The sequence below is a fragment of the Meleagris gallopavo genome, chromosome 1 (genome assembly GCF_000146605.3).
Source record: "Meleagris gallopavo isolate NT-WF06-2002-E0010 breed Aviagen turkey brand Nicholas breeding stock chromosome 1, Turkey_5.1, whole genome shotgun sequence".
In the NCBI taxonomy this organism is placed as follows: domain Eukaryota; kingdom Metazoa; phylum Chordata; class Aves; order Galliformes; family Phasianidae; genus Meleagris; species Meleagris gallopavo.
The window spans coordinates 160,719,961-160,745,435 of NC_015011.2; the positions used below are offsets into that span (position 1 = coordinate 160,719,961).

The 25,475-nt window shown below is 43.6% G+C and overlaps 1 protein-coding gene across 2 annotated transcripts; it reads left to right on the forward strand.

The window, feature by feature from the left end:
- TMEM272 (transmembrane protein 272) lies at nt 1-22,052 on the forward strand. 2 transcript variants are annotated; one of them, XM_031557842.1, is made up of 5 exons: nt 1-973; nt 4,094-4,173; nt 10,234-10,293; nt 15,718-15,800; nt 18,344-22,052. In XM_031557842.1, the coding sequence occupies exons 2-5, from the start codon at nt 4,116-4,118 to the stop codon at nt 18,704-18,706; spliced, it is 564 nt and encodes a 187-aa protein (XP_031413702.1). In that variant the 5' UTR covers nt 1-973; nt 4,094-4,115; the 3' UTR covers nt 18,707-22,052. The 2 variants fall into 2 exon arrangements, with proteins under 2 accessions (XP_031413702.1, XP_031413703.1); XM_031557843.1 differs by lacking the exons at nt 1-973; nt 15,718-15,800 and having other exon boundaries at nt 4,154-4,173.
- Nucleotides 22,053-25,475: the final 3,423 nt, after the last annotated feature.

Below are 25,475 nucleotides of genomic sequence, written 5' to 3' on the forward strand. Positions count from 1 at the left end.
TTTCTTCATTTCTCTCACATTCCTTGTTCCTTCCCTAGGACTTGCTGCTGCCTCTTGGTATGACACTTACTGCTCCTGGAAGTGCCATGCTATTGGTGCCGAAAGTCACACCTCTTCTTCACTTTCAGTGTTTGTATTTATGTCCCCCACACATTTGCAGACCCAAAGGCACGTGAAGTTACCACTGTCAAACACCCTCATTTTCCTTTCCTTGCCCGGCTGCAGTGTTGAAGCCCTTTTCTCAGTGCAGGACCTTTGGCAATGCTCTAACCTGGGACTTATATTTGCAGTGAACTGTGCTGTCACTTATCCTGGAGAAGTTCTGTGCATGAAATCCACTTTCCTCTTGCACAGTGCTTTCCATAAAGCAATGCCATGCACACAGTAAGCCCAGAGGCAGCAAACTGTCACCTGCTGACAGAAGGCAAGAACTCACCTTACAAATAGACCTCCACCACAAGAGAAATAGCAGCGAGCCAGCACCTTGGATGTGCTAAAGAGCTCCATCAACTGCACTGATAGGAAGGGGGGAAACTGCACGATGAATGGACTAAGCGCTTCATATTTGATACGGATTTTAGGATATACATATATATATTTTTAATAAGAGCTTTAGTGAAGGGATCGCTGTTTTCCCTCCGGCAGAGGCACAGCTGAGCTGGGCCCTTTGTTTCCCCCTGCTGTGTGGTGGAGCTGCCCGAGTGGGCTGTGGCTGCAGTTGTGGGAGTGGGAAACGAGGGGGGTTCAGCTCTGACGGCTGTGCTCCTGCATCCCCCATCCCTCACCCTGCATCACTGCATCCCACATCACTCAGGCTGGCAAGAGGTGTGCAAATGAGAGACTGGGAGGAATAAAGGCATCATCCCAAAGTGGCTCTCCCTTTGGGCTCCTGCTGAAGGCTGGATTTTGTGGTCTCACAGCCCCATCTCCCACGTGTGCTGGTGAAGTGCTTCAGATCCTGCAGCGCTCTCAGGTAAGGGACCAGCTCTCAGTGGGACCCTGCACCCTTTGGCACATCGGGTGGGAGCTGAGGCTTTAGGAAGCACGGGGAAAGCTGCCTGCTGCGTTCCTCGCTCCTCTATGGGGCATCTGAAGTGAGGAGCGGGCACGGCTAAGTTGGAGCAGACTGAATACTGGAGGATAAGTGTGGAAACAAACAGTCCTCATTTGGGCTCATGCTGTGGGTCACAGTGCTCTTCTTCTTTTGACCCACATAACTGAAACATTTAGGGTAAAAATAATGACCAGCACAACAGTTTGAGCTAAAACTGCACAAAATAAAGAGTGGACCAGACTGTAGGGTCCGTGCTGCAGGGACTGAGCTGCTAGCTGGGAACAGCTCCCGAGAGGTGAACCAAAAGCCTGCTCTCGTCTTTCACATTTTTTTTCTGGCTGTGGCTGTTTTCCCCTTTGCATGTGACTTTCCCAACTCTCCAGCAAACTGGGAGCAGGCACCGTGCGGGGGGTCACCTGCGCTGCCTTTGCATGCCATGGGTCTGCATGCTGCACCACAGCTTCCTGCAAGTTTCAGCCAATGTTTAAGCTCAAACAGTGCCAGTCCCCAAGATCAGCAAAGAAATTTCCTACCTGCCTGCCTACTGAATGGCACTTCAGCAACCTCATGCATCGGCATGCAGGAAAATATTCATCTGCAACACTCAGCAGCTTCTGCAGATATGCTGAAAGGCTGGGCAATGGGGCAGCATGTGTTTATCTAGGGGAATTTTGTAGGGATTTGTGAGTACTGCAGGAGTCAAATCTGGGGTCTGAGGGATAGGTTGATGCCCTCTCCTAGCAATTATGTGCACTACGCCCTTGTGTGAACATTCTGTTCATAGCCATCACGATTTGCTTTATCTTCCCTGTTAGAACTGCAAGCCCAGAACTCTTCTTTCGGTCATTTCTGGACTCCATCACTAGATGGGGACATGCTCACGTACACTGTGTCCTCCCTCGGTTTGTCTTCACTTTTTTTAGTGTAAAGTAAGAGTTAATTTAGATGGAATATATTTTACCCTCTGCTTACAGAAATACAGCATTCCCATCCACACACAGTTCTGCTCAGGACAATTTGGTGCCAATCAATTTTTAATACAGCATTAATTTTGTTAGCAAGGCTTCTGTAAGAAGCCATAAAAGTGATTCTAGAGATGAAGATATCTAAAGGCTAATATTACTGATCTCTTTACATAACTGGGAATATTATTGTCAGTAGCCAGTGGCATACTCAAAATTAATGTCTATTTATGCACATTCTAAGAACAAACATTTACCAAATCTTTTAAAGGTTAAAATTAGAGTATCAATTGTTTTTGGAAACTACCAGTTTCCCTTTCTTCTTGTTGTTTTCCCTGAGCATGCAACACTGCCCATTTCCTTTCTTCAAATACTTGTCAGTAGTTGCAATCCAAAGCCCAGATTTTGCTCTCAGAGGAAGGTCGTGGTGCCTGGAGGAGGAGCATGACCTCCCTGAGGAGGTATACAATCTCTATTCCAGGCTCTTTATCATCTTTGTGGTCTCTTTGCTTGCACATCTCAGCCATATATGGTAGGGATTGGATATTTGATGGTGTGGGGTATATGGCCATGCGTTGCCTGGCTGGCGCAAGTTTGTCTTCATCTCCTCTCTGGGGCCTTGCAATCTTTGTTTGGGCCAGCTTGGGCTTTGCATGCACAATGAGAAACTGTGCTGGAATGGGTTTCATGTCAGCTTGGAACAGAATGTGGCATGCTTAAAATACTGCTTTTTAGAGAATTTAAAAGAAGCTGATTTGAGGCATCTTCCTCCATTCCTGCCTCTTCCACATGCATTCCTGTCCCCTTTGTTCTTTGGCAAGGTCTGAAATACTGAGTCCTTTGCTGGGAACTCATCAGAGCTCTTATGATAGGTACACACATAAGAAGTGAAAAATGGTTCTGCACAACATGTATCACGATTGTCACGAGATAACAAGCTACAGCAGCTGAGCAGAAATGACCTGCAGCAAAATAACTAGTAGTGGGCTGTGCTTGATCTCATTAATCTTCATCCTAGCGGGCTCCGTCTCCTGTGTCCTGAGACCACAGGGAAGAAGTGTGATTTGGGATCTCTTTCTTCCAGTACTTTAGCCATCACCCACATGTCCCATTCTGATCAGTATTTCTTCTGCACCGCAAAACAACCCCAGTCTCATTTTTCTCCACCTGTTCACCCAGTTGGTGCTGATGGTGGACCTGTGCTGTCCTGGAGGCTTGGAGCATGTACACGTGTGTGAGAGCTTTCCAAACTCCCATAAACACTCCCAACAGCACTGGATTGGACTATTCAACTGTCCGATGCTGTTTTATGCCCAGTCTGGATGACTCACTGGCTGCTCATCCCTCACCCCACATCATAAAAGTTCTTTATTACAAAGACCTACTTTCTAATCCAGCTACTTTCTGATGAAAGGTATTTTGTTCTGAGCTCCCTGAGGTTTGTAGTTTCCATTCCGTGCTCCTCTTCAGAATTGTCCCTGATCTCAAAAGTATCTTCTTCCGCTCTTTTCCCCTTTTCTTTACTTTACTTTTGCTCACTAAATAATATTTGCAGAAATCTGCATTGTGTAGCAAATTGTACCTCCATCACTGAGCTTTCTCACAAGATCAGATGCACTTTGTGCTGCTCCAACTCCAACCAAAAGTGAGGGCTCTGGTTACCCCCACCCCCCTACTTACCAGAATCTTTGGCAGATGTGTACATTTTCCATGGATATTGTCCAATTCTTCACAATGACCCGGATCCGGCACTGTACAAACTGTGCGTGAGTAGGGTGGCAAACAGCAATGGGCAAGGCAAGGAGCAATGGAGAAGCAGGTTTTATGTCACTGAAAACCAGACTTGAGAGGCTGTGAAGGCCAGAGAAGGAAAGCATCTCCCAGGATGTTCAACTCTGAGTGCATCATGCTTTGACAGCTACTGCTTGCATTTGGGGCTGACTTGGGGGGGTCTTTGGGGTAGTGAAAGACTACTGAAGTGTCTTTACTGAATGAATCAGTCTGAGCCAAGATATTTAGCTAGTTGAAGACACTGCTTATGATTTTCATAACTGTATTCACTTCTGTATCCCCACAGACAGTCCAAAAGGTGCTTCACAATGCCGGCCGGCCTGGAGAAAGCTTGTCACCGCTGCATATCCAAAATTGCCAGCAATGGTAAGGCTGCTCTGGGAGTAACCTCTCTCTGTATTTAAACAGCCCCACAGCTAATAGAGATAGGTCTAGAATGAAGTTAAGGTGGCACTAAGTCCCACCCGAATTTTCCTTTACTTCCCTGCTTTCCTTTTCCTTTCCTAAGTGATTTTAAGTGCTGATAGAGCATTCAGCAGCAGTTGCATCTCTAAAGTATCTACCTCTATTGTACTGTGTGGATTAGAGCAGGTTGAACAGAGGGTTAAAAGCCAATATTTTTAAAACTCCCACTGACAGTATCTCCTTTTCACTCTGAGTTGCACGCAATTTTTGCTTTCACTTTTAATCAACAGCAGTTTCTAATTCCACTCAGATGTACAGAGAAGAAAACTCCTTCATCCACTTGACCACTCAGCCTAATTGATACTTCACCTACACAACCGATTGCAGTCGTCAGCCCATGGAGATCACTTCAGAGTCTTTTATATGAATTCCTTTGACTTCAACAGCTCTCAAAGTTCAGAACAAACTTTAACTTGTGATTAAGTCACATTGCTCCTCGCTGCCTTGCAGTCCTTCAGATCAAACAGCAGCACTGATGAGTCCCAAGTGCATTTTAGCATGAACAGTTCTGGAAGAGCAAAATTCAGCCAAGCAGCTGGGACTGCTCTTGGGTGCTGGAGGAGCAGCAGGGAAATGACCAGAGGTGCATGGAACAAAAAGGCAAATGCAGTGTGTCCTCTGATTTTTGTTTCTACTAGTTAGGAGAAAAACTTCACTGTTCCCTGCTGGTACCAGAGCATTAATGATGGCTGAGAAAACAAAAGAACTTTCTGAATGTTTTTTGAAAGAATGGGATGAGTTCTGAATCTCATACCTGCTCCCTTACCTCAGGATCACCTTCTTGGATACCTACAAAGTCACCTTTGTTTAAAGCAACTCAGAAATACCATCCCAAGAAACCCATCATCTTTAGTTCCTCTTTACATTTAAGTTCAAAATTGACTTGGCGTTAGCTATGGATCAGCCATTGCATCCCAAACTGATTTTCTGTTTGTTAAAATGCAAACTCCCCTAAAGTGCACTGGTGCTTCATTTCACATTTTCTCATTACCCTGCGTACATTTTTCAAGTTGCATTTCAGCACAGCCCATGTTGTACCTATTGTTTTCTGATATTTAAATGGCTCTGAAGAGTCACTCAACTTGTTCAGCATCATTTACGTTATTTTCATTCTTCATACAGCAATTTAAGTTCAGAACATTAGGGCAATATTAAATAACTGACCACAAAATAAAAGGCTAATTCACTATGCTGAGTCTCTTGCAAAGCAAATCAGCGGCTCTTTATGTAATGTCTACACTGTATTTAAAAAGTGCATCTGGAAATTAAGCACAAGGGGCCAAATTCAGCACTGAAGTCATGACATAGCTGTAATTTAGTAGCTAGAGACATGGCATAAAATTCAGACAAGCTGTTCTGCAATAATGCCTAACCCCCAAAGTGCCTATAATCTTTATGTATACACTCTCACCATTCGGTTGAATGTTCCCAGGTTACTGGCACCTCCTTCCAAATTGTTGCTGAGGAGAACAGCGTTGCTGGTGTCAGTGCTGCAACCAGAAACTTAAATTGTAGGTGTTGTGATGCTGGCATAGCTTACTTGGGTACGCAGCTACTAGTTACCTGTTTCACAGTAATACAAGCTTTTCTAAGCAGATAGTGATGAATGGCATATAGCAAACAGCTGGAGACTGAGGTTGGGTTTGGTCTTCAGCTCAACTTTATTGCACTCTCTTCGCCTCCAGTGGTGACTTTGCACTGGGACTGGAGACTTCTCCAAGGCCTTCTCAATCTTGTAGAGGTTTCCTGCAAATACCATAAAGGAGTAAAAGGTGGATGAAGATACCTGTGACGTGTATGCACTCTGTTACACTGCTACCTTCCACATTGCCCTATAGCACACTGTGACACTGCTTCCTAAGTGCTTTCCACATGCATCCTTGCAGCATCCTCCAAAACTGCCTTAATGCACTTCCAAAATGAGTGGCCCACTTCCCAGAAGTTAATTGAGGTTAACGATGGATTCTAGCTTCTTCATTCCTATTTCAGCTCCTCTTTATTGCTGATTTCAAGTCATAGAATCATAGAACCATAGAATATCAGAAGTTGGAAGGGACCCAAAAAAGATCATCGAGTCCAACTCTTGGCTCCACACAGGACCACCCATAATTCAACCCTATGTCTGAGGGCCTTGTCCAGATGCTCCTTGAATTCCAGCAGCTTGGGCCCATGCCCACTGCCCTGTGCAGGCTGTTCCATGCCCACCAACCTCTGGTGCAGACCCTTTCCCTCACCCCCAGCTGCCCCTCCCCTGCCACAGCTCCATGCCGTTCCCTGGGACCCTGTCGCTGTCAGAGAGAGCAGGGCTCAGCGCTGCCCCTCCGCTCCCTGTGAGGAGCTGCAGCTGCCATCAGGCCTCCCCTCAGCTCCTCTGCTCTTGGCACACACCAATGGACCTCAGTTGCTCCTCATACATCTTCTCCTCCAAACATTTCACCATCTCCATAACCTTTCCTTGAACACTACATTCTACTTATACTCTGGTGCCCAAAGCTGCACACAGTGCTCCAGCTGAGGCTGCACCGGCATGGAGTCTTCTCAGAGGCTGCCATGTGCATCCGCATCCCAGGTATGAGGCTGAAAACCAAATTTACTGACATACACACTGCTGCAAGTTAGCCCCTTTCAAAGCAGAGTCCTGTGGAGGGTGAGAAAGGACTGCTGTGAATTTACACCCAGACCTTTGCTCCTCAACTTGCCCATGAAGATAAGCCCCAGGATGAATGCAAAATTTGGGAAAATATTCTCCTTTTTTTATCAAAAAGTTAGTAGGTCATAGAACATTGTGGCTAAAGTACCCAATAGCTCATTTATTGTTATGTATATTGTCAGAGAGCTTGCCATACGGTCTCCTGAGCAGGTTGCACTACTGCCATACTAGCACGCCATTCACAAAGTGGGTAGATTAAGATCTGTAGTCATAAATCACTTCAGATCAGAAGAGAGACCAAGCCACACAGCCATGGTGTTGGTGGTGACTTCATGCTCATTTACTTCCGTGCAGTGGAAGAGTGTGGGGAGCTCTGGCAGGACACTGTAAGCTCAGCTAAACTGTGGGTTTATGGTATTGAAAAGTCCTGCTGGGCAGGAGGCAGTCTGCACCACCCTGCTGATTTTCCTGCCCACAGATTTCAAGGAATGTGCAAAACGGAAAGCTGTTCCCTCTCCTGTTTCTCTGCTGTGACTGCACATTAGGGTTACTTGTGTTGCCTCCTATAACAGGGCCTTGCTCATGCCGAACACAAAATGGCTGCCCCAGCAGTGGCTCTGCTGCCTGATGCCCTGACAGCAGCTCCTCAGAGCAGGTGCTCTTCTGATGTTCCTCTGAACCACACTGGGCTGATTTACCTCACTCAGCTGTGGTTTTAGAGACTCCCAGTCTTTTCTTGCCTCTTTTTCTAGGACTGGGTCCCAGGGCTCCTCTGACGGGCTGGTATGGTGATACTGCTGATTTACAGCTATTGCTAGCCACATGTGTGGAACTGCATGGACAGCAGCTCCCTCTGCAGAACTGCCTTGCTACCTTGCGGCAAATTGCACTTTACTGAGCAATTTGTCTTCAGACCAGACTGGGGCAGCACAGTCCAGGCAAATGCAGGCAGAGTGTGTGTGTCCTATCTGAGGAGTGTTGCTCTGAACCCCCCCTCAACGAATTGGGGAAAACGGTCTTTAGCTCTGCCAGTTGTGTAGTCAATTGTTGAGAGTCTCACTTTGTTGAACACAGCGCTGGAAGCCTTCCCAGACGATGCATCTGCCCCTCCAATTCCAGACCTAAGAGGCTAAGGCTGAATGGGAAGATAATGAGTAAATACATTCCCAGCGACTGCTGTGGGAGGAGAATTAATGAACCATTATCTTTTTCTCTTGAGCGGCAAGTTGTCCCTATCTCCCATTTCTCTCCTCCAAAATCAAGCTTCTGGGTACAGATGCTAGACATATACAAGCCACCTGTGTACCAGACGCATAGCCCCACATAAATGTGGGCCTTGCTGAGCCTCTCAGGGCTCATCACAGCATCCCCCACCACTGATCCATGCACTGCCTGGTGAAGGAATGGCATGGTGCCACCTCCAACTTGTTCCCGCAGGAACAGGAGGAGGTGATACCTCCACTAGATTGGTGACTCCACTCAGAGCTGCTGACAGCACTATGATGATAGTACCTAGGGCAACACTGGGGAATTGATGCAGCTCCTGCCCACTTCAGCTGCATTCATTTGGATGCTGGGTACATTTGTTGAGATGGGCAGTTTGATGTCCAACTGAACTTCAAACACTGCTCTAGCCGATGAAAATTATAGTCTAGATAACAAACAGCAAGAGCGTCTGGCATGAAATTGGACACTTGGTGAAAAGGAAGGGTCTGGGGTGTCTGTTTGAAAGAGCTTAGTCAAGGGTAGGATATCACTCAGGCAAAGGAGGAGTTTCTGGGCTGTGCCAAATTCAGGAGATGGGAGAGCCAGAGCAGGAATGTGTGTGAGAGAGGCCAACCGGCAGAGAGAGGAGGAGGAGTGGCACAAAGGAACAGAAGTGCTTTCTTCTGCTCAAAACATCTTCAGTCTCCACCAATTCATAGACATAATAAACATGCTGCTTCTGAGAAAGGGAGTCATCTCTCAGGCATAGAAGTATGAGCTCTATGCTCCCTGTTAAGGAAACACAAGCAGTGTGTGTGTGTGGGGGGGGGGATGAATTCCTGTGAAAAGTGGCTGCAAGGCAGAAAATCCAGATTTTGATGGTGCCACTATGTGCTCTGATTCAGTTTCTCCTTCTAGCAAATGGAGGCAATGCTGTTTCCCTATTCCTACAAGCACCCTGATGGTGATGCTTGGCAGCACTGCGCAGCCATCCCGTTCTGCACTGCACAGCATCATGTCACAGGCAGTGGGTCCAGTTCTACATTGCACAAAGGGAGCAAATTGTTTGGCAGAGGCTGCAGTGCTGGGATATAAGCTCTGACTTTTTTCATAATCCACGAAGGCACACTACTCTTTTCTTAACCCTCCTGCAACTTATGTCTACTTCCACAGTCTATGCCTACTGCACATTCACTTTCTCAGGCACCTACTTGCAGATCAAGAAGTGCTCTGCAGGGATGCTCACTGCAGAATTTCCTCATTATGCTTCCCCCTCATCTTCTGGAGCAGCATCTCACTTTAATATTGCAGAGTGCCCATGATGAGGCACAGAGGTGGCAGCCTTTGCAGAAGATAGGCTGCTCACATTGCTATTGACACTATTATTTCTGGTTTTCTGCAAAGGTAAGCACTCATCCTCAGTAGCATCAGACTGTGCTGGGAAAGTATCAGGATTCAGAAACAGCAGCAGGTCTCTGAGGAGTAACTAAGCACCTCAGACCCTCTCATCCGAGGGAAGAGTTGATGCACACCCCTAGAGTATCCCTCCATGGAGCTAGAGTATCCCTTCCAGTGATAAGCTGTTCCCTGTCTTTGTGTCCATGTGCTGAGCTGGGTCAGGGAGCCAGACTAGCCCCGAACTCTCCACTTGTGCAATAAAGATCACTTATTTAGCTATCAGGGAAAACCGAGTGTAATGGCATTACAGCTGCTATTTGCTTCGCAAACAGACACGGTTCATCAGTTGCCATGGATTAGCTCATGCGAGCTGCTTGTTATCACACAGTAACCTGGCAGTGTCTGAAGCTGGCGCAGGCTAACGAAGCCTTTGCAATCAGATATTTAAAAGTAGTAGCAGCAAAAGTACTTTGTGTCTCTCATTGTTTTATTACTGATGTAAGAACTAAAATGTATTAATTAAAAAATAGAGGTTTGAGCTCTGGAAGAGCTACAGGCCATTTCCTGGTCTCATCATCTCAGATGCTGCACAATAAATGTGATACTCCCCCTGCAACATGTACACTGCAAAGCACAGGATGGAACTTCTAAACTCCAATAACACTGTCTTTATTTTCTCTTTTTTTTTTTTTTTTTGCCATTCACAGCATGCTTTATATTTGGGCTCCTTGCTTTCCTTGTCTTACCATTGTCCATGACTTTTACAGGTAAGTTGACTACTGAAGCACTTTTGTGATTTGAATTTCCTGACACTGCCTGGCAAGTTAATGCATCTTGTGGGAGAAAAGAGTTGGAAACCTTGAAGTTTCCAATCATTAAACTTGTGCATTGGTAATTAAACTTCAGACAGCCCACACCGTATGGAGGGGAGCAAGCAGTTCTTGAATTCAGAAACTACTTGTCTTAAATACACCTCCAGTTAGGGTCACTTTAGCATGGGACAGGAGTTAGGACATTTGGACACCTTACTGATATATCTTTGTAATCTAACAGGGTCTGGGTTTCTCTGTATCTAACCATAACTCTGAATTTTCTGGCAGTGCACTGCTTATTTGGAGGGCATCTGAACATTTTCCATTGTTGGGCTGGTCCAGATGACCTCTAGAGGTCCCTTCCAAGCTAAACCACTCTGAGTTCTTTTCACCATGAAGTTGCTGATATGTTCTGTGTCTCAGATCTATTTTAATTCACTTTTTTATTGGCGTGTTTGCTTCAGCTCAATAGCTGCTTAGGCTACCAGCAACTGGCAGAGGTCTGTGGGTGTTTCAGCTCTGTCTGTGGGTGGAAGCTCAGCATCCGACACATGAGAAGATTTCATTAATCAGGCTTCCTCTGTATTAACTGCACTGCAAAAACCCTAGAAGCATAGGGCTGGAAGGGAAGACAAGATTGTCTAGTCTGCTATTTCTCCACCTTTTTGAAACTGCGACCTGTTTTTTGGCTCATCTTTCTTTTTATAACCATCCGAAGGCTGGCTTTGCGAGTAGAATTAAGGATCAAATGTTTAAGAAAGGAAAGGAAAATATTTTGAGTTGCAGAATGTTAAACATTTTCAAACTGTGTAAGGCTCTTTTCTTTCCTAAGGATTAGTTTTCTCTTATCATTAATAGAGGGTTTTTGGAGGCACATTTTCTAGCACATTTTCCAATACTTCATTGCTTCCTTTGGGCCCTCTACAGGGGCCGTGACCCTGACTTGAGGCACACAGGCAGAGGTACCATCCTGCCTCCCCTTTCAGACCAGCTCACGTGCTCAGGACCCCTCTGGCAGACCTAGGGCTTCCCCTGACTCAAGAAAATTCCACAGCTTCCCACAGAGCCTATTTTCAGCATCTTATTGCTCTCAGACAAAATCATTTTCCCCACATCCAACCTAAGTCTCCCCTATGGCAAATGAAATAGTCTGTAGCCTGTCCTACATGCAAAGATACATTGGTGACTGTCCTACCCAAAGAAGCTTTGAAATATTTGAAGGTTCCTATTAGAACTCCCCTCTATCCTTTTTCCAGAGATCTCAAAACTCCAATTCTTCCAACCTGACCTCACAGGTCACTTTTTCTGTAGCTTTTTTATACGTTTGCCTTCCTCTTTTGGCCTCTGGCATGCATAGCTTATTTTTCCCCCTCAAAAAATATGACAGAACACAATACTCAGCTGAGACCTGAGGAATGAGCAGCACAGAAGAATGAGCTCCCTGTTTAACATGCAGGATTCCTGTAAATGCATCTCAGAAGGAAAGATGCTCTCTGTACCAGCTCATTGGCTCTTATTTAGCTTATGGTGCATTACAAGCCCAGATGGTTTCTGGCAGAGCTTTTCCCTATCAGAGATTTCTTGTTTTTTATTTACATTTAGGTTTTCTTTTCTAGATGTAGTTGTCAACTTTATCAGATGTCATTTCTTAGATTTTGAATGTCTTTTTCCAGAGTATCCAGATACTAAATTTTAAGTCTTGTCCTCAGAAGCCCTAACAATCATTCCGTCTTGGTGTCCTTGAGAAGCTGTTCATCTTCTGCCTTATAATTAAAGAGTGATGGTGCAAATGAGCTCTATATGCAGGCATTGTGGGTAGGATAAATCACAACTTGATCTGGACTGTATGTGGCTGTAACCAAGCTCAGTATTCTGTTTTATCCTTGCTGTCAGTTAAGGGAAATGGGCATTTCTGACAGTGAAATTCCAACAGCCTCCTTTGGATATTGCAATAGAATGAGATTACTTTTGAGGGACTCTGGACAACGAGCCCAACTGTAGACATCTATTTTTGGCCAGAAATGTGAAAAAATGGGTTCAGCTGAATGCCAACCCTGCTTCCTTTATCTGGGGTCTTCTCAGTATCAGAAATGACTGTGATAGGGCTCTGATTAGGGAGTCCTAATTAGGAATTAGGGAGTTCTAATTAGGGATTAAAGAGCAATTAGGAACTTGAGAGATGGCCTCAACTGTTCCATCTCAACACTTAGGCTCCTATGCTTATCCATGACTTAAAATTGCTATTCATCCCATAAGAGGATTTTGGCTTTAGCTTTTCCCCAGGCTGAATATGCCTGAGCTGTGGAGTAGGGGTGAGAAGGTATGATTTCAAGTGTGGTACAGCTTGTGTGCATGTTGACAGCAAGCCTTCTGGAAATGGATCCACACTGAAATCTGACTGCTTTGAAATAATGTTTCTTAGAGATATTTTATAATACCTTTAAGATCAGTAAGAAATGAAAAGTGCATGGTAAGATATTAGCCTGGAGCTGTGGTCATCTCCCTCACCAAAGACAGAGTCCTTCTTTTTCCACAACTCACCAAAATTAAGAGAAAACATCACTGTAATATTGCACTGTCAGACAATATTGGTATTCTGCAGCTGCCTACCTTCAAAGGCATTTTTAGAAAAATTATATGTCAAGGAAAATGCAGGTATTTATTATCCAAGCAGAAGCCTCTGATTTTTTGATAACAATCTGTTTTCATGATCACAGAGATCATGCTGGTGCACCTCCAGTCATTTCGGCTCGTGCTTTCTGCATAGGGAAACTGAGATATTTTCAGATGTTAACAAGCAAATTACAACAATATGAGTTAAAATACAGTGGTGAATTACTGGTAGCCCTGATAACAATTACATACTAACGGTGTATATTTTAAAATGTTGGTAGTACTGTAAATCACAGAATAGGTTTTTTTGAAAAGTCCTTTGTTATAATGTGCATTTCAGCCATTTTCAGCTGCCTGAGAAGAGCGGAGCAGTTAAAACAAGGCCAATGCTGTGTACTAGTGCAAGTTACTGGGAGCACTGGATTCACAGCAGAGCTTGTATTTCTCATCGTCCATCTACCCCATCACCAAGAGCCAAAGAGGAGCAAAGCTGGTGCTCATGGAAAGGAAGCACTGATGCTCTCCTGCTGGTCTTGGTGTTCCCAAATAAACCACACGCTAAGTGTGAATTGATCTCTGCATTACACATATGCCTCAATTTCATTGTAGCAAATGTCAGTGCTTATCTGCCAGCAGTAGGTCCATATTTCCTATTCACCCACAGTACTGTATTTTTAAAGTTATAACTGTACTAATTCCTTTCATCTTCTCTTTTGCTGTCATATCTGCCTGGAACATTCTCCTCTAAACTACAGAGTAACACTGTCTGTCATTCAAATTGTTCCCAAGTCTGACTGCTGTCATGTTACATATATGAAAGGATTCCATAACAGATTGGTTTGGGAAACAGTCTTAGCTCCATGAAAAAAAATTGGCATGTTTTTTTGACTATTTTTTTTTCTCTCAAATCAAAATCTCAGTAGTGCATTGGAAACAGCAATTGTCTGGGTTCCTACACTTATATATATTCTCTAAGATCCCTGGCCAGCTGCTTTTGAAGCAGGCTATTATACAGCCAAGGACTCTGGAAACACTGGCAGCTGCTTTCTGAAAATGATAGAATTCTCAGTGATTTCCCTGTTGCCCACCTTTTTAAAGTTGGGAGTCTGAATAGATTTCAGTGTTAGTGGCAAAATGGACAAAAAATTGCAGCCTTAGAAACAGCAGATAGAAAGGAAGAGAGTCCAAGTCCATCCAAGTCCAGCCCTTTTCAATTACAAGAGGCTTAGTAGTAAATATTTAGTCTAGAATAATCCATATGCCACTCCATAGCAGGTCACTGCATATTATGACTAATGTAAGATCCATAGCAAAGCAACCGCAATCCAGGATATCCATATTATGCTATGCAAGATGTATAGGAGAGGTTTAGCACACCAGCAGTATTCTAGAGCACCCATAGCAGTGGATTTGGTGAGCAAATCCACCAAATCCACGGAAGAGAACCACAGCTACAGGAGAAGGCAAAAAAACCCCAACCCAAACAACAACAAAAAATCCAAAACCAGTCCCCACCAAATCACTGATATCTTTTTCCTGACACCCAACTGCCTTTTTGATGTAGTTTTGAACACGAAAACAAGATGTTCCACGAGAGAGATGTTTAGCACTAAGGCCAGCGCATTGCTTTAAGTGTCCTACATCAAGATGACAACCAATTGTTAAGAGAAAAAGTAAAAAAAAAAATGCTGTAAAATGAGTTTTACAGCAAGAAGAAAACAGAAAATCCTTTCTGGCTTCTGCAACCGAACAGTAGAAGTCTCGAAATATGGGATCAATGACAATAAAATTATAGGGTAATGAAGAATTTAAAATTATTTAAAGACACCAGTGAGTAGGAGACTTGGGCAAATGATTCAGCTCAGCTAACTTTAGGTACTTACAGCTGGCTGTCTAGATTCCTTGTATAGTTATAGAGAGAAAGAAGCACTTTCAGGGCACAATTCATCTGACCTATTTTAAATGCCTATCTTAGGATGAGATGAATTTTAGAAGGGTCTATTTCTCCCTATTGTCTATAAGGAGAGTCTAGGAAACTAGTTCAGATATAGATGCCTGCATTGCAGACATCTAAATTTGGACAGATGAGTCTCACAGCCACAGACCTGTATCATAAACTTCAGTCTCTAATGCCAGCATTAGCCTTGTACCACCATACATTCCCTTCCCTAAAACATACTCAGCTTTCTCATTCTAGCAGTAGATTTGAGGGTTGCCAGGATCCCTAGCTCCATAACAACCAGTGCTTTTTATCCTCCAGCAACCAAACAGCCTAGAAATTTGAGTATCCCTCGTTCCCTATTAGCTGCCTGGGAAACTGAAATGGTTCCAGGAGCTCCCACAAGCACTGGCACCCAAGCTTCAAGGTGTTTGACTCAGGAACATGCTACAAACATGGTGCTAATAGGAGAGGCCTGGGAGTAGGTTATCAGATTAAAAAGAAAAATTATAAATGATACTAATTTTCAATGATTTTTTCTACTTCTGATGAAAACTTCCTGACCTGCTCAGCCAATTTTTCATTTATCAGATGTTAAAATGGAAGCCAGAATAGATAAATTTTCTCTCCTCCTGCCCTTTGCTTTCTCACTGCCTGCAGCGGGAGATGCAAACCCCACTTAATTCAGTTCCCACTTCAACAGACACTGGGTATCTATCTTGGGCCTAAGAACTGCACTTCAGTGCAGAATTTTAGTTTCCACTGTACAGCTTGTTGCACCATTTGATCACTCAAGATAACAAACATTGTTAATTTTTGCTGTTCAGGAATGAAGTTTTTGGAAGATTGCCCAGTTCAGCCACTAATTCCATTATATCTGTTGGTGGGTGGCGTGATTGGCAGCTTAAAGGTAATGTGCATTCTATGTGTGAAAAATTTTTTTGTGACTAGACTTTGACTTGCTAGTTAAGACAAAATGATGGCACCAGACAGCTATGTGCATGCAGTATAGGAGACAGCTATCTGGATTGAACTGCACTTGTTCCAACACTTAAGGCACCCAACAGCCAAATGAAATGCTAATGAGTTTCCTTCAGCATTGTCCCATACACTGTGGTATGACTTTCTCTTACAGTATATGTGCTATCAAACCCACTGATAGAAAAGACTGCATAACATGGCTGGCTATGGGAAATGAAGTCCTATTTCCTCAAACAGTCCTCCAAGCCTCCTTCATTTTCGCAGATGTTTGCTCATAGTGCTGCGCAGGTTCAATTTATCACACTTCAACATAGTTAGAAGCAATGACCACACAGTAGCATGGCTTTCAACCTTAAGTAAATGTACCCTTGCACTGCAGCAGGGCCTATTAATCTAGGCACAGCATTTTCTATCCGCAGCCACCTCTCTTCTAGTAGACCAGCTCATTTATCTTTGCTGAGCCAGCAGAGGATGGCTACTTGGCTACTTGGCAAGACACCCCATACCCATGTCACACCCTGGGCACTATAAAGCTGTAGCTCTGCGATGACTCCAGGGCAAAGGACGGCCCCACTTTGACAGGCCCCTTAGCTAATGCATCCAGGTCCTTTTCTTTGCCAGGACTGAAAGATCAGGGAAACTATTTGTAGATCTCTACATCCCCTGAACTCCTTCACAGTTATAACCAAACTGCAGTACAGCACTGGGAAACGAATCATCCCTCTGAGGATCTTTGGGCAGCAAATAAGTAAATGGAGAAGCAAAAAAGTACTTCATCTTGCTATGTGAATGCTATGAGTTCTCCTGGCAAATATTTAGACATTTGATCACACCTTTGGACTTATCTGTATATTCAAAGGCAATTTAACAATGCTTTAGAAAAGATCAGATTTGAAAGGAACTTCTCAGGCTAATGAATGGAAGCATTCATCAAAAATGCTGACTATTTCTTAGCTGTTGCTGATTTGAAAGCACTATTTATCAACCAGAATAAGTGGGTCGGTTAATATTTCTACCAACATCAAATACTGGATTGAATTTGGTTTCAGCTGCCACAGGACAGTGTTTTTTGCAGACTGGCAATATATCTGGTCAGAATTTGATTTGGCTAGCTTTTGTCATCTCATAGTGCTCGATCCCTAGCTAAATTCCACCACCTTAGTTCTACCCAGTTGCACTCATGGGACTGCACTGACTGCTATTGGCTTATGGGAGTCGTGCCTGAGCAGTACACTTAGCTAGCTTGAAATCTGAGACTTAGAGATTTATAGACACTCTAAGAATGGGTATAGGATGAGTACAGGATGAGGTCTTGAAAGAACACTGTCCTGTGATAGATGTAATTTAATGACTAGTCATTCTGGCTACATGGATCTGATCTATTTAGTTTCCTCAGCGCCTCCAGTCTTTTAAAAGCTTTGATAACCTGTAGTTGTTCACCAACACAATGCAGCCATTTTACAGTATCTGGAGAGTTTTGCTGAATTCATGCCTTTCTGCTCCATAAGCATATATTCTGCATTATTATCAGTGTGAGCGACAGCCAGAATTTGCTTCAACTACAATGTGGCAAAGCAATGTACAGAAGGATACACTTTCTATGGAGTGGTTGGACAGTACAGATGAGATCTATAAATCCAAGGGTTTTGTCTTCCTCTGAACCAACACTCAGTTAACCCCATTCCCATCACTGAGCATGACGGGGCTTCAGCACAGGCATCTGCTATGTGCTGAGATCACCTCAAAGCTAACGAGCATCATGGTGCTTAAAGCCAACAAACAGGCCCCCATATGGAAAACTAAGACCCACTGGGCAGGTAGTTTTTCCTCTCCCAGATGTAATGAGCCTACCTAAAATAAATGCTCACATGAGAAGAACATGCCTTACTGGTTTGAACAACCAGTTCCAAGTTCTCAGCTGTGATGCATGACATCCAGTGGAAACAGCATTTTTTGGCCTGTGTTTGTGCTGGACCTTAATCTCTGTTTCTAATAACCTTTGCCAACAACTGGGCTAGGAAAACAGCTGGTTTTTCCAGCAAGTATTTAGTCAATACACAATTGAATAGTTCTACAAGGTAGAGCAAGAGAATCCTGTTCTCAGTTGATTCACCTACATGGTAATGGAAAGCAATGAGGGGGACACAAATCCACCCACTACTAGGCAGGAACTTCACTCCTCAGCTCATTTAGCTCTAATTTGTTCTTTAAAATCTCCAGTGTGAAAACTGCTGCCATTTCCCCACAAAATCTGTTCCCATGCTTTTCTATCGTGCCATTGGCAAGTTATTTTTCCAACGTCTGGCCTAAAAATCTCACCAAGGATCTGTCTCATTTTGGGCTCCTCAGATTTCTCTTACCTCATTTTCCCACACTCAATTTTAGTTTGGTCCAAAGGCTGGTAGTGGTCAGGAGATGTTCAGACTTTCCACAACCAATTTACTCATTCTCTTTTCTCCCCATTGGTTCCAGGTGACTCTGCTGCTGTACGACTCAACCAGGATGAGGCAACTGCTTTCCAAGTCTGTTGTGATTGATGATGATGATGACGATGAATACCCCTGGAGGCAGAATGCTCACAAGTACTACATCCATCTAACCCTCAGCCTCTTCCTCTTCCTCTGGTTCATTCTTGGGAACTACTGGGTGTTTTCAGTGTACCTGCCAAATTTCATCCCACCATTCCACCAGCCTCAGGATTACTGTGACAAAACCTTGTACATTTTTGCTGTTGGTGTTCTCATTATTAGCCATACTGTTCTCTTCCTCCTCATCTTTTGTAGCTGTTGCATATATTTTTTTTCCAGGCAAAGATACTCTTCAGAGGAAGACTAAGTGCCACATAAATAAAGCTCCAGATGTTTAGGAAAGGGTGTGCAATGAAAAGGCAATAACTCACCCTTATGTGTATCTTTGTTGTACTATATATACGTATGTTAGCAGTCAACTGCAAGAGGAAATTGTAAATCACATTCCAGTGCCATTTGGAAATAGCTAAACTAGAATACAGCTTACTCAATGTGAAATTGCTGCTATAGATGCCAGGGTGCAGTCTTGCTAACTTCTATAACCCTTTTTAACTCTTGGATTTTCTATTTGAAGTGTCATACTCTTTAGTAAGCTCTTGGATATGACAAACTCTTCTAAAACCAGGCTCCTGGTTTTACAGCATAGTACATATTTGCCTGTAAAAGTTATCCCCTTTACTGGGACCTGAACACCTCTGTAGCCTTGCCGAGGTATGTTACTGTCCTTGCATTAAAGATGCAGGAGCTGAGGCAACAAAAGATATAGGGCTGCAGTCAGACCACTTTGACTTTGGACTTTGACAGTGACTTAGAATGCTCATCAGAATGCTACCCAGGCCACTGTTAGACCAGCCAGTTAAGTATCTGGGATAGCAGTATGAGCATGCATAAAAGGCAACTTGAATATGGCCCCAAGATCTCTCCTGAACTTGGACTAGAAAGCATCTGTATCTATCTTTGGTGCTAAAACAGTCTCCATATATCCATGTATATCCAGTGCATCCATACTGAGCCAAGGCCACCAGGAGATAAGCTACTCAGCAACAGATTAGGTACTTTAACCAGGACTCAGCAGTTCCCAGCCAGGGGAGACTCATTTCTCCACTTTTTGTATAACACTTATTTGTCAGTACCACAACAAGATGCTCGTCAAACCACAGTGATTAAGTTCACATCAAAATTGATGAGGCTATGTTAGTATTTTAAATATAGAACGTGGCAATAAGACGTGAGCAGGAATACGGGAATTTCAGGTGGATGTGCTTACTACAGCAGTTCTCTGGTTGTGGTGTGAGTGTACACCTGATTTGTTCACTGCAGTGCTGTACTTATGCAAATCTATACTTAATAGATAGATGTAACTAATACAGCTTTTAAGCCAACAACAGTGTCAGCTTTAAAAGCACCAGCATGCTCAGAGACAGTTGTTTTGTGACACGTAATGGAACGAGCCCGTACCTGGTCCTGGGAGATTGTTTTTTATGTGCTGGTGGATGCAGTATAAAAGTGCTCTTTCTGCTTTTTCTTTTATGCAGATCTGTTAATACAGTCAAAGTGGAAGGGCTCTCCTCTACACAAGCATGAGGATGGCCCCAGGCACAGGAAGCAGATGCAGGCTTGGGGTATCTTTTCTGTTAAAAACCGGTGTTTTTACAAGTGTGTGTTTTAGAGAAACCTAACAGAGCTGTAAGGCATCTGTGGAAGGGCAAGATCTGTTCAACAACAATAACAACAGCTGAACAGGCTTTGTTCAACTTTCATCCTGGGTCTGAGACTGAACAATAGAATATCTGTGGGAATCACCTGTGAACATTTATCTCAGAGCCATTGCATAGACTAAGGATGCATTTGGTCCAGATAGACTTTAATTCAGGCCCCAGAATTATTTAATTCTTAATTATTCTTAATAATTTAAGAATTATTTAGTTCCAGAAACCTAATCTTAGCAAGCCGGTGGGATAATGGGTAGAAGAGGAAAAATCAGTGTAGCACTCCCCAGCTCTACAGCAGTAATCAGAAGGAGTCAGAGATGTGCTGCCCCCATTCAGAAATTCATCAAATGGAAGTTGCTAACACTGCCACTTGATGCATGCCTGTGTGCAGGGAAATATGAGCAATGGCAGCCCTTCCTTTTGTACATGAACTGAAGATCCAGGCTGTGTTTTCCCATAAGCTGCTTCACCCCATGCTCTCTATTGCCTCTCTGAAGGTACTACGCATTTCTGAAACATAACTGTTGCCAACAGTGGAATGCTAGAATTCCTCCTTCCTACTCCAAGTATCTCATAGCTCAGCATTTGGACTACTGGATTTTAGCACAGGCAGGTATTTAGTGCTCACGTGATTCCTCCTTCGGTGGAAAGCATATTTCATTCATTAAGATGTCACAGTGTTCAAGAAACTGCATTTCAGCATCTTGATATCCATCCAGCACTTGAATGTAACAATGCAGCTGTTTAACATTACACAGGAACCTTACCAAAAAGCATTAAAAAGATTATACTCAGTTTATAATGCAAAGGAAATTTAACACTAAAGTAGCTACAGACACCCATTCCAATCATTGGACTCCAATAAAAATGTCCCTGTTCTTGTAAAATGCTGCTAGGGTTATTCTTGATTACAGAAAATTACTCCTGTGTATGTCAGAACTGACTGCAGTGTCACTACGTACCCAGTGACCTTGCAGCAAGTGACAGTGTGTGCTCCTACCCAACCAAATATGATTTGATTTTAGTTTGCCCCACAAAAGAAGAGATTTAAGCTGAGTCCCATTGCCTTGTGTCTTCTGTGTGCCCATATGAGGGCAGCCGCAGCAGCAGATGAGCAATAATTCATGAAACACACCAGTGACACAACAGTGAGCCTGAGGCTTGCGTCTCATTCAGGCTGAATGAATCTCTGCAGTCAGCTGTGGAGACTTAATTCTTTAGGTATGAGAACCCAGAACATTCACTGGCTTTGTGGGAAACAGCTGATAAATCGCAATGCCAATGTTCAGCAGTTGGTTGACTCAAGCTGAAAGTGATAGAGGAGGTATTAAGGAAGCTAAGAGCAGTTGTAAAATACTTTAAATATCTATACGGTAAACAGAAAACTTCGTTAAGATCGAGGGAGGAAAATTCTGAATTGACAGTATTGAACTTTACTTATGTACGTGAATAATCTATTACACTGCCACTGCCTCCTTCAGGAGGATAGAATCACACAGGTGTGGAGCAAGGACAGCCAGTTTGGAGCATATGATGCACACCACTGTGTTATTCTGGCTTATTAAGTATCAACATTCTCCTGGTCCGTCACCTTCAGCAGGATTGCTTCTAACATTCAATAAAGCACTCAGCTTAAATTCAAATGAAGCTGGTTTAACTGAAAGCATTTTATCTCCCTTTGGGGTAAGCTAGGAACGCGGTCTTCAGCACCTTACCTTCTAAACAGTAACTTCTTAAATTCACAGAGGACACAGAGTGATGGTGTCCCAGGCATGGATGAGCTCAGTCCCTGGAGGAACAAATACATTCCCTCAGCAGACTGCTGTGGAGAACTAAATCGTTACAACCCCAAAGCTGAAAGGCTGAAAATACAGTCTACGCCTTGGTATGAAAATGTTTAACATTTTCCCACTAGACTAAAATTACAAATTGAAAAATGCATTTTTTTTTCTTTTCTTTTTTTTTTTTTTCCTACAGTGAAATAAATGGCTTTGGGAAAATTGAACAAAATACACCCTTAAGCCAATTATGATGAACTCAGAAATGTAATGACTACAATGGAGGAAATTGCCTGTAACCATTCTAGTTAAATCATCTCTCCTTTTTGAGAAACAAAGCTATCTTTCTAGCTTTCAACAGAAGAAATAGCCACAGTTTCAATGGATTAGATTGCCTATGCTCTGCTAGCTATGGGTACTATGGAAATCCAACAATATGAAGACACAAAGATATTTCTGCTTGCACAAAGAAGACTACAGAAATATACATGCCATAAAAGCAATGGCAGCAGACATGCAATGCATTACATTTATTACATTTTATTGCCCACAGTGTATTTCTCCTCCCTCCATTCCACCTTCTTTGGCAATAGACATCATATTCCAAAGCTCTGAGGAACAGCTTCCCAGAGCTGTTTTAAAAGCTGCAGACAGATAAGTAAATGTCTCATTCTTTCCTTTCAAACTTGAACACAGATAGCTCTGGAGTGCTACCTGCTGACCCACAGAAGTAGGGAAGAAGGACATCAGACATGTCGCAGACCTCATCGCTGCAGTAGAAACAGGAACTCATACTGTTCAGGAATAAAAATAGGAGATTGCTCTCACAAGGCAATTGGTTCAGACTTTATGAGGCCCCAAGACACCAGACTTTAAAAGTACAAGGTGACTATGCAGAAAATAATAAAATAAGTAGCAGAAGTTATTCTTGGTTAGTTCAAGAGCTGTTTTACACGTTTCAGATTTGGCTGAGCAAGGACCTGCAGCTTAAACTGAGGGAAAAGAGAGAAATGTACAGGAAGTGAAAGCAGGGTGCCTGGGAAGAATATAGGGATGTTGTCCGTATGTGTAGAAATACGATTAGGAAAGTCAAGGCACAGACAGAGCTGAACTTGGTGAGGGATGTGAAAAATAACAAGAAGGGGTTCTACAGGTACATAGGCAGGAAGAGACACAGGCCAAGGAGAATGTTCCCCCTCTGATAAATGAGGATGGAGAACTGGCTTCCTCAGACATAGGAAAAAGCTGAGGTACTCCATGAGTTGCTTTGCCTCAGTCTTCACAGGTGGCCAGGCTTCCTGTGTCTGCCAGGATCCTGAACCTCTAGGTGTGGCTGAGAGGAGTGCATTCCACCCCACACTGTAAGAGTGGAACAAATCTGAGACCTCCTCATGAAGCTGTATGTATATAGATCTATGGGGCCGGATGACATGCATCCCAGGGTTCTGAGAAAAAAGGCTGATGTGGTTGCCAAGCCACTCTTCATCATTTTTGAAAGATCATGGCTGTCAGGTAAAATCCCCGGTGACTAGAAAACAGGAAATGTTACTCCCATTTTTAAGAAAGGGAGAAAGGAAGACCCAGGGAACTACGGGCCAGTGAACCTCACCTTTGTGCCTGGGATCCTCCTAGTTACCATGTTAAGGCACATATGAGATGAAGAGATGATTTGAGACAGCCAGCATGGCTTCACCAAGGGCAGATCGTGCCTGACCAATCTGGTGGCCTTCTATGATGGAGTGACAGTATCAGTGGACAGGAGAAGGGAGACAGATGTCATCTACCTGGACTTTTGCAAAGCCTTTGACATGATCCCTTCTCTCTAAAATGGAAAGGTATGGATTTGAAAGATGGACTGTACAATGGATTAAGAACTGGTTGGCTGGTCGCAGCCAAAGGTTTGGGATCAATGGTTCTACATCTGAGTGGAGGCTGGTCACAAGTGGTGTCCCATAGTGGGTTGGTCTTGGAACAGTTGTTCTTCAACATCTTCATCAATGACAGACCATGACATCAAGTGCACCCTCAGCAAGTTTGCAGATGACACCAAGCTGAGCAGTGCAGTCGATACACTGGAAGGAAGGGAAGCCATCCAGAGGGACCTGGACAGGCTGGAAAAGTGGGCCCATGAGAACTTAATGAGGTTCTACAAAGCCAAGTACAAGGTGCAGCACTTGGTCTGGGGCAATCCCAGGTGTTTATATAGATTGGGAGAAGAACTCCTTGAGAGTAGCCCTGCTGAGAAGGTCTTAGGGGTCTTGGCTGATGAAAAACTTAACAAGAGCCAGCAGTGTATGCCTGCAGCCCAGAAGGCCAATGATGTCCTGGGTTCCATCAGAAGAAGGGTAGCCAGCAGGGAGAGGGTGGTGATTGTCCCCCTCTACTCTGCTCTTGTGAGGACCCATCTGGAGAACTGTATCCAGGCCTGGGCCCCCAGTACAGGAAAGACATAGAGTTCTTGGAATGGATCCAGAGGAGGGACACTAAGATGATAAGAGCGCTGGAGCACCTGTCCTATGAAGAAAGGTTGAGGGAACTGGCTTGAGAAGAGAGGGCTCTGGGGAGACCTTATTGTGGCCTTCCAGTACTTGAAGGGAGCATATGAAAAGGAAGGGGAATGACTGTTTACATGGATTGATAGTGACAGGACAAGGGGAATGGTTTTAAACTAAGACAGGAGAGGTTTAGGTTAGATATTAGGAGGAAGTTTTTCACACAAAGGGTAGTGACAGACTGGAACAGGTTGTCCAGAGAGGTTGAGAATTCCCCATCCCTGGAGGCACTCAAGGCCAGGCTGGATGTGGCTCTGGGCAGCCTGGTCTGGTGGTTGTATGTACAACCCTGTACATAGCAGGGGGGTTGAAACTAGATGATCATTGCGGTCCTTTTCAACCCAGGCCATTCTGTGATTCTGTAATTCTATGAAAAGGTGAATGGCGAGTGCAAATGAATCTAAATGCTCTGACTTTACAGGCAAAGGACTAAGAATCTTAAACCCATGACAATTTCTATCCATTCTATAACATTTTAACAGATCCGTAGATATCTTTATCTGTAAGATACCTTGAATCTTGTAACTGATTCTAGTTATTAATCTTCCCCAAGTTCTAGCTGACAGGGGCACAACAAAGACCCATGCATGTTCTGCAGGTTATACAGACAGGACAGTTACATCAGGAATGTCATCTGAGATTGTTGCTTCTTGCCTTAGGTTTCTTAGGGTTCCTGTTCACTACAGGAGTAACATGAAGGTCCCACAGATGTTAGCCATAAGGAGAGAGCCAAAATATTTTTAGAAAGCAAACACAGGGGGAAAATGAAAAAGGCTGACAAATATAATTTACATTGCATAGTACAGGGAAATAAAGTATGAGAAAACTTCAATACTGTTGAAAAGAACAGTATTGTGTTGCAAGAACAGATTTTTGAGAAAACTGTATGAAATTCTCAGAAATGTTTTTAACACTGAATTTCTATCAAATGTCTAATTTGAATAAAAATACAAGCAGGAAGACACTGACTAACATGAGTGCATAAGCATACATGATTTGAGGTTAAAAACTAAAGTACTTTACTAGACATGCTA

Excerpts from the sequence above, each read along its gene's own strand:
- TMEM272 (XM_031557842.1), top strand. The coding sequence starts at position 4,116 with ATGCCGGCCGGCCTGGAGAAAGCTTGTCACCGCTGCATATCCAAAATT. Across the intron at positions 4,174-10,233 it reads ATCCAAAATTGCCAGCAATG|CATGCTTTATATTTGGGCTC; the intron begins GTAAGGCTGCTC and ends TGCCATTCACAG. Across the intron at positions 15,801-18,343 it reads GCGTGATTGGCAGCTTAAAG|GTGACTCTGCTGCTGTACGA; the intron begins GTAATGTGCATT and ends CATTGGTTCCAG.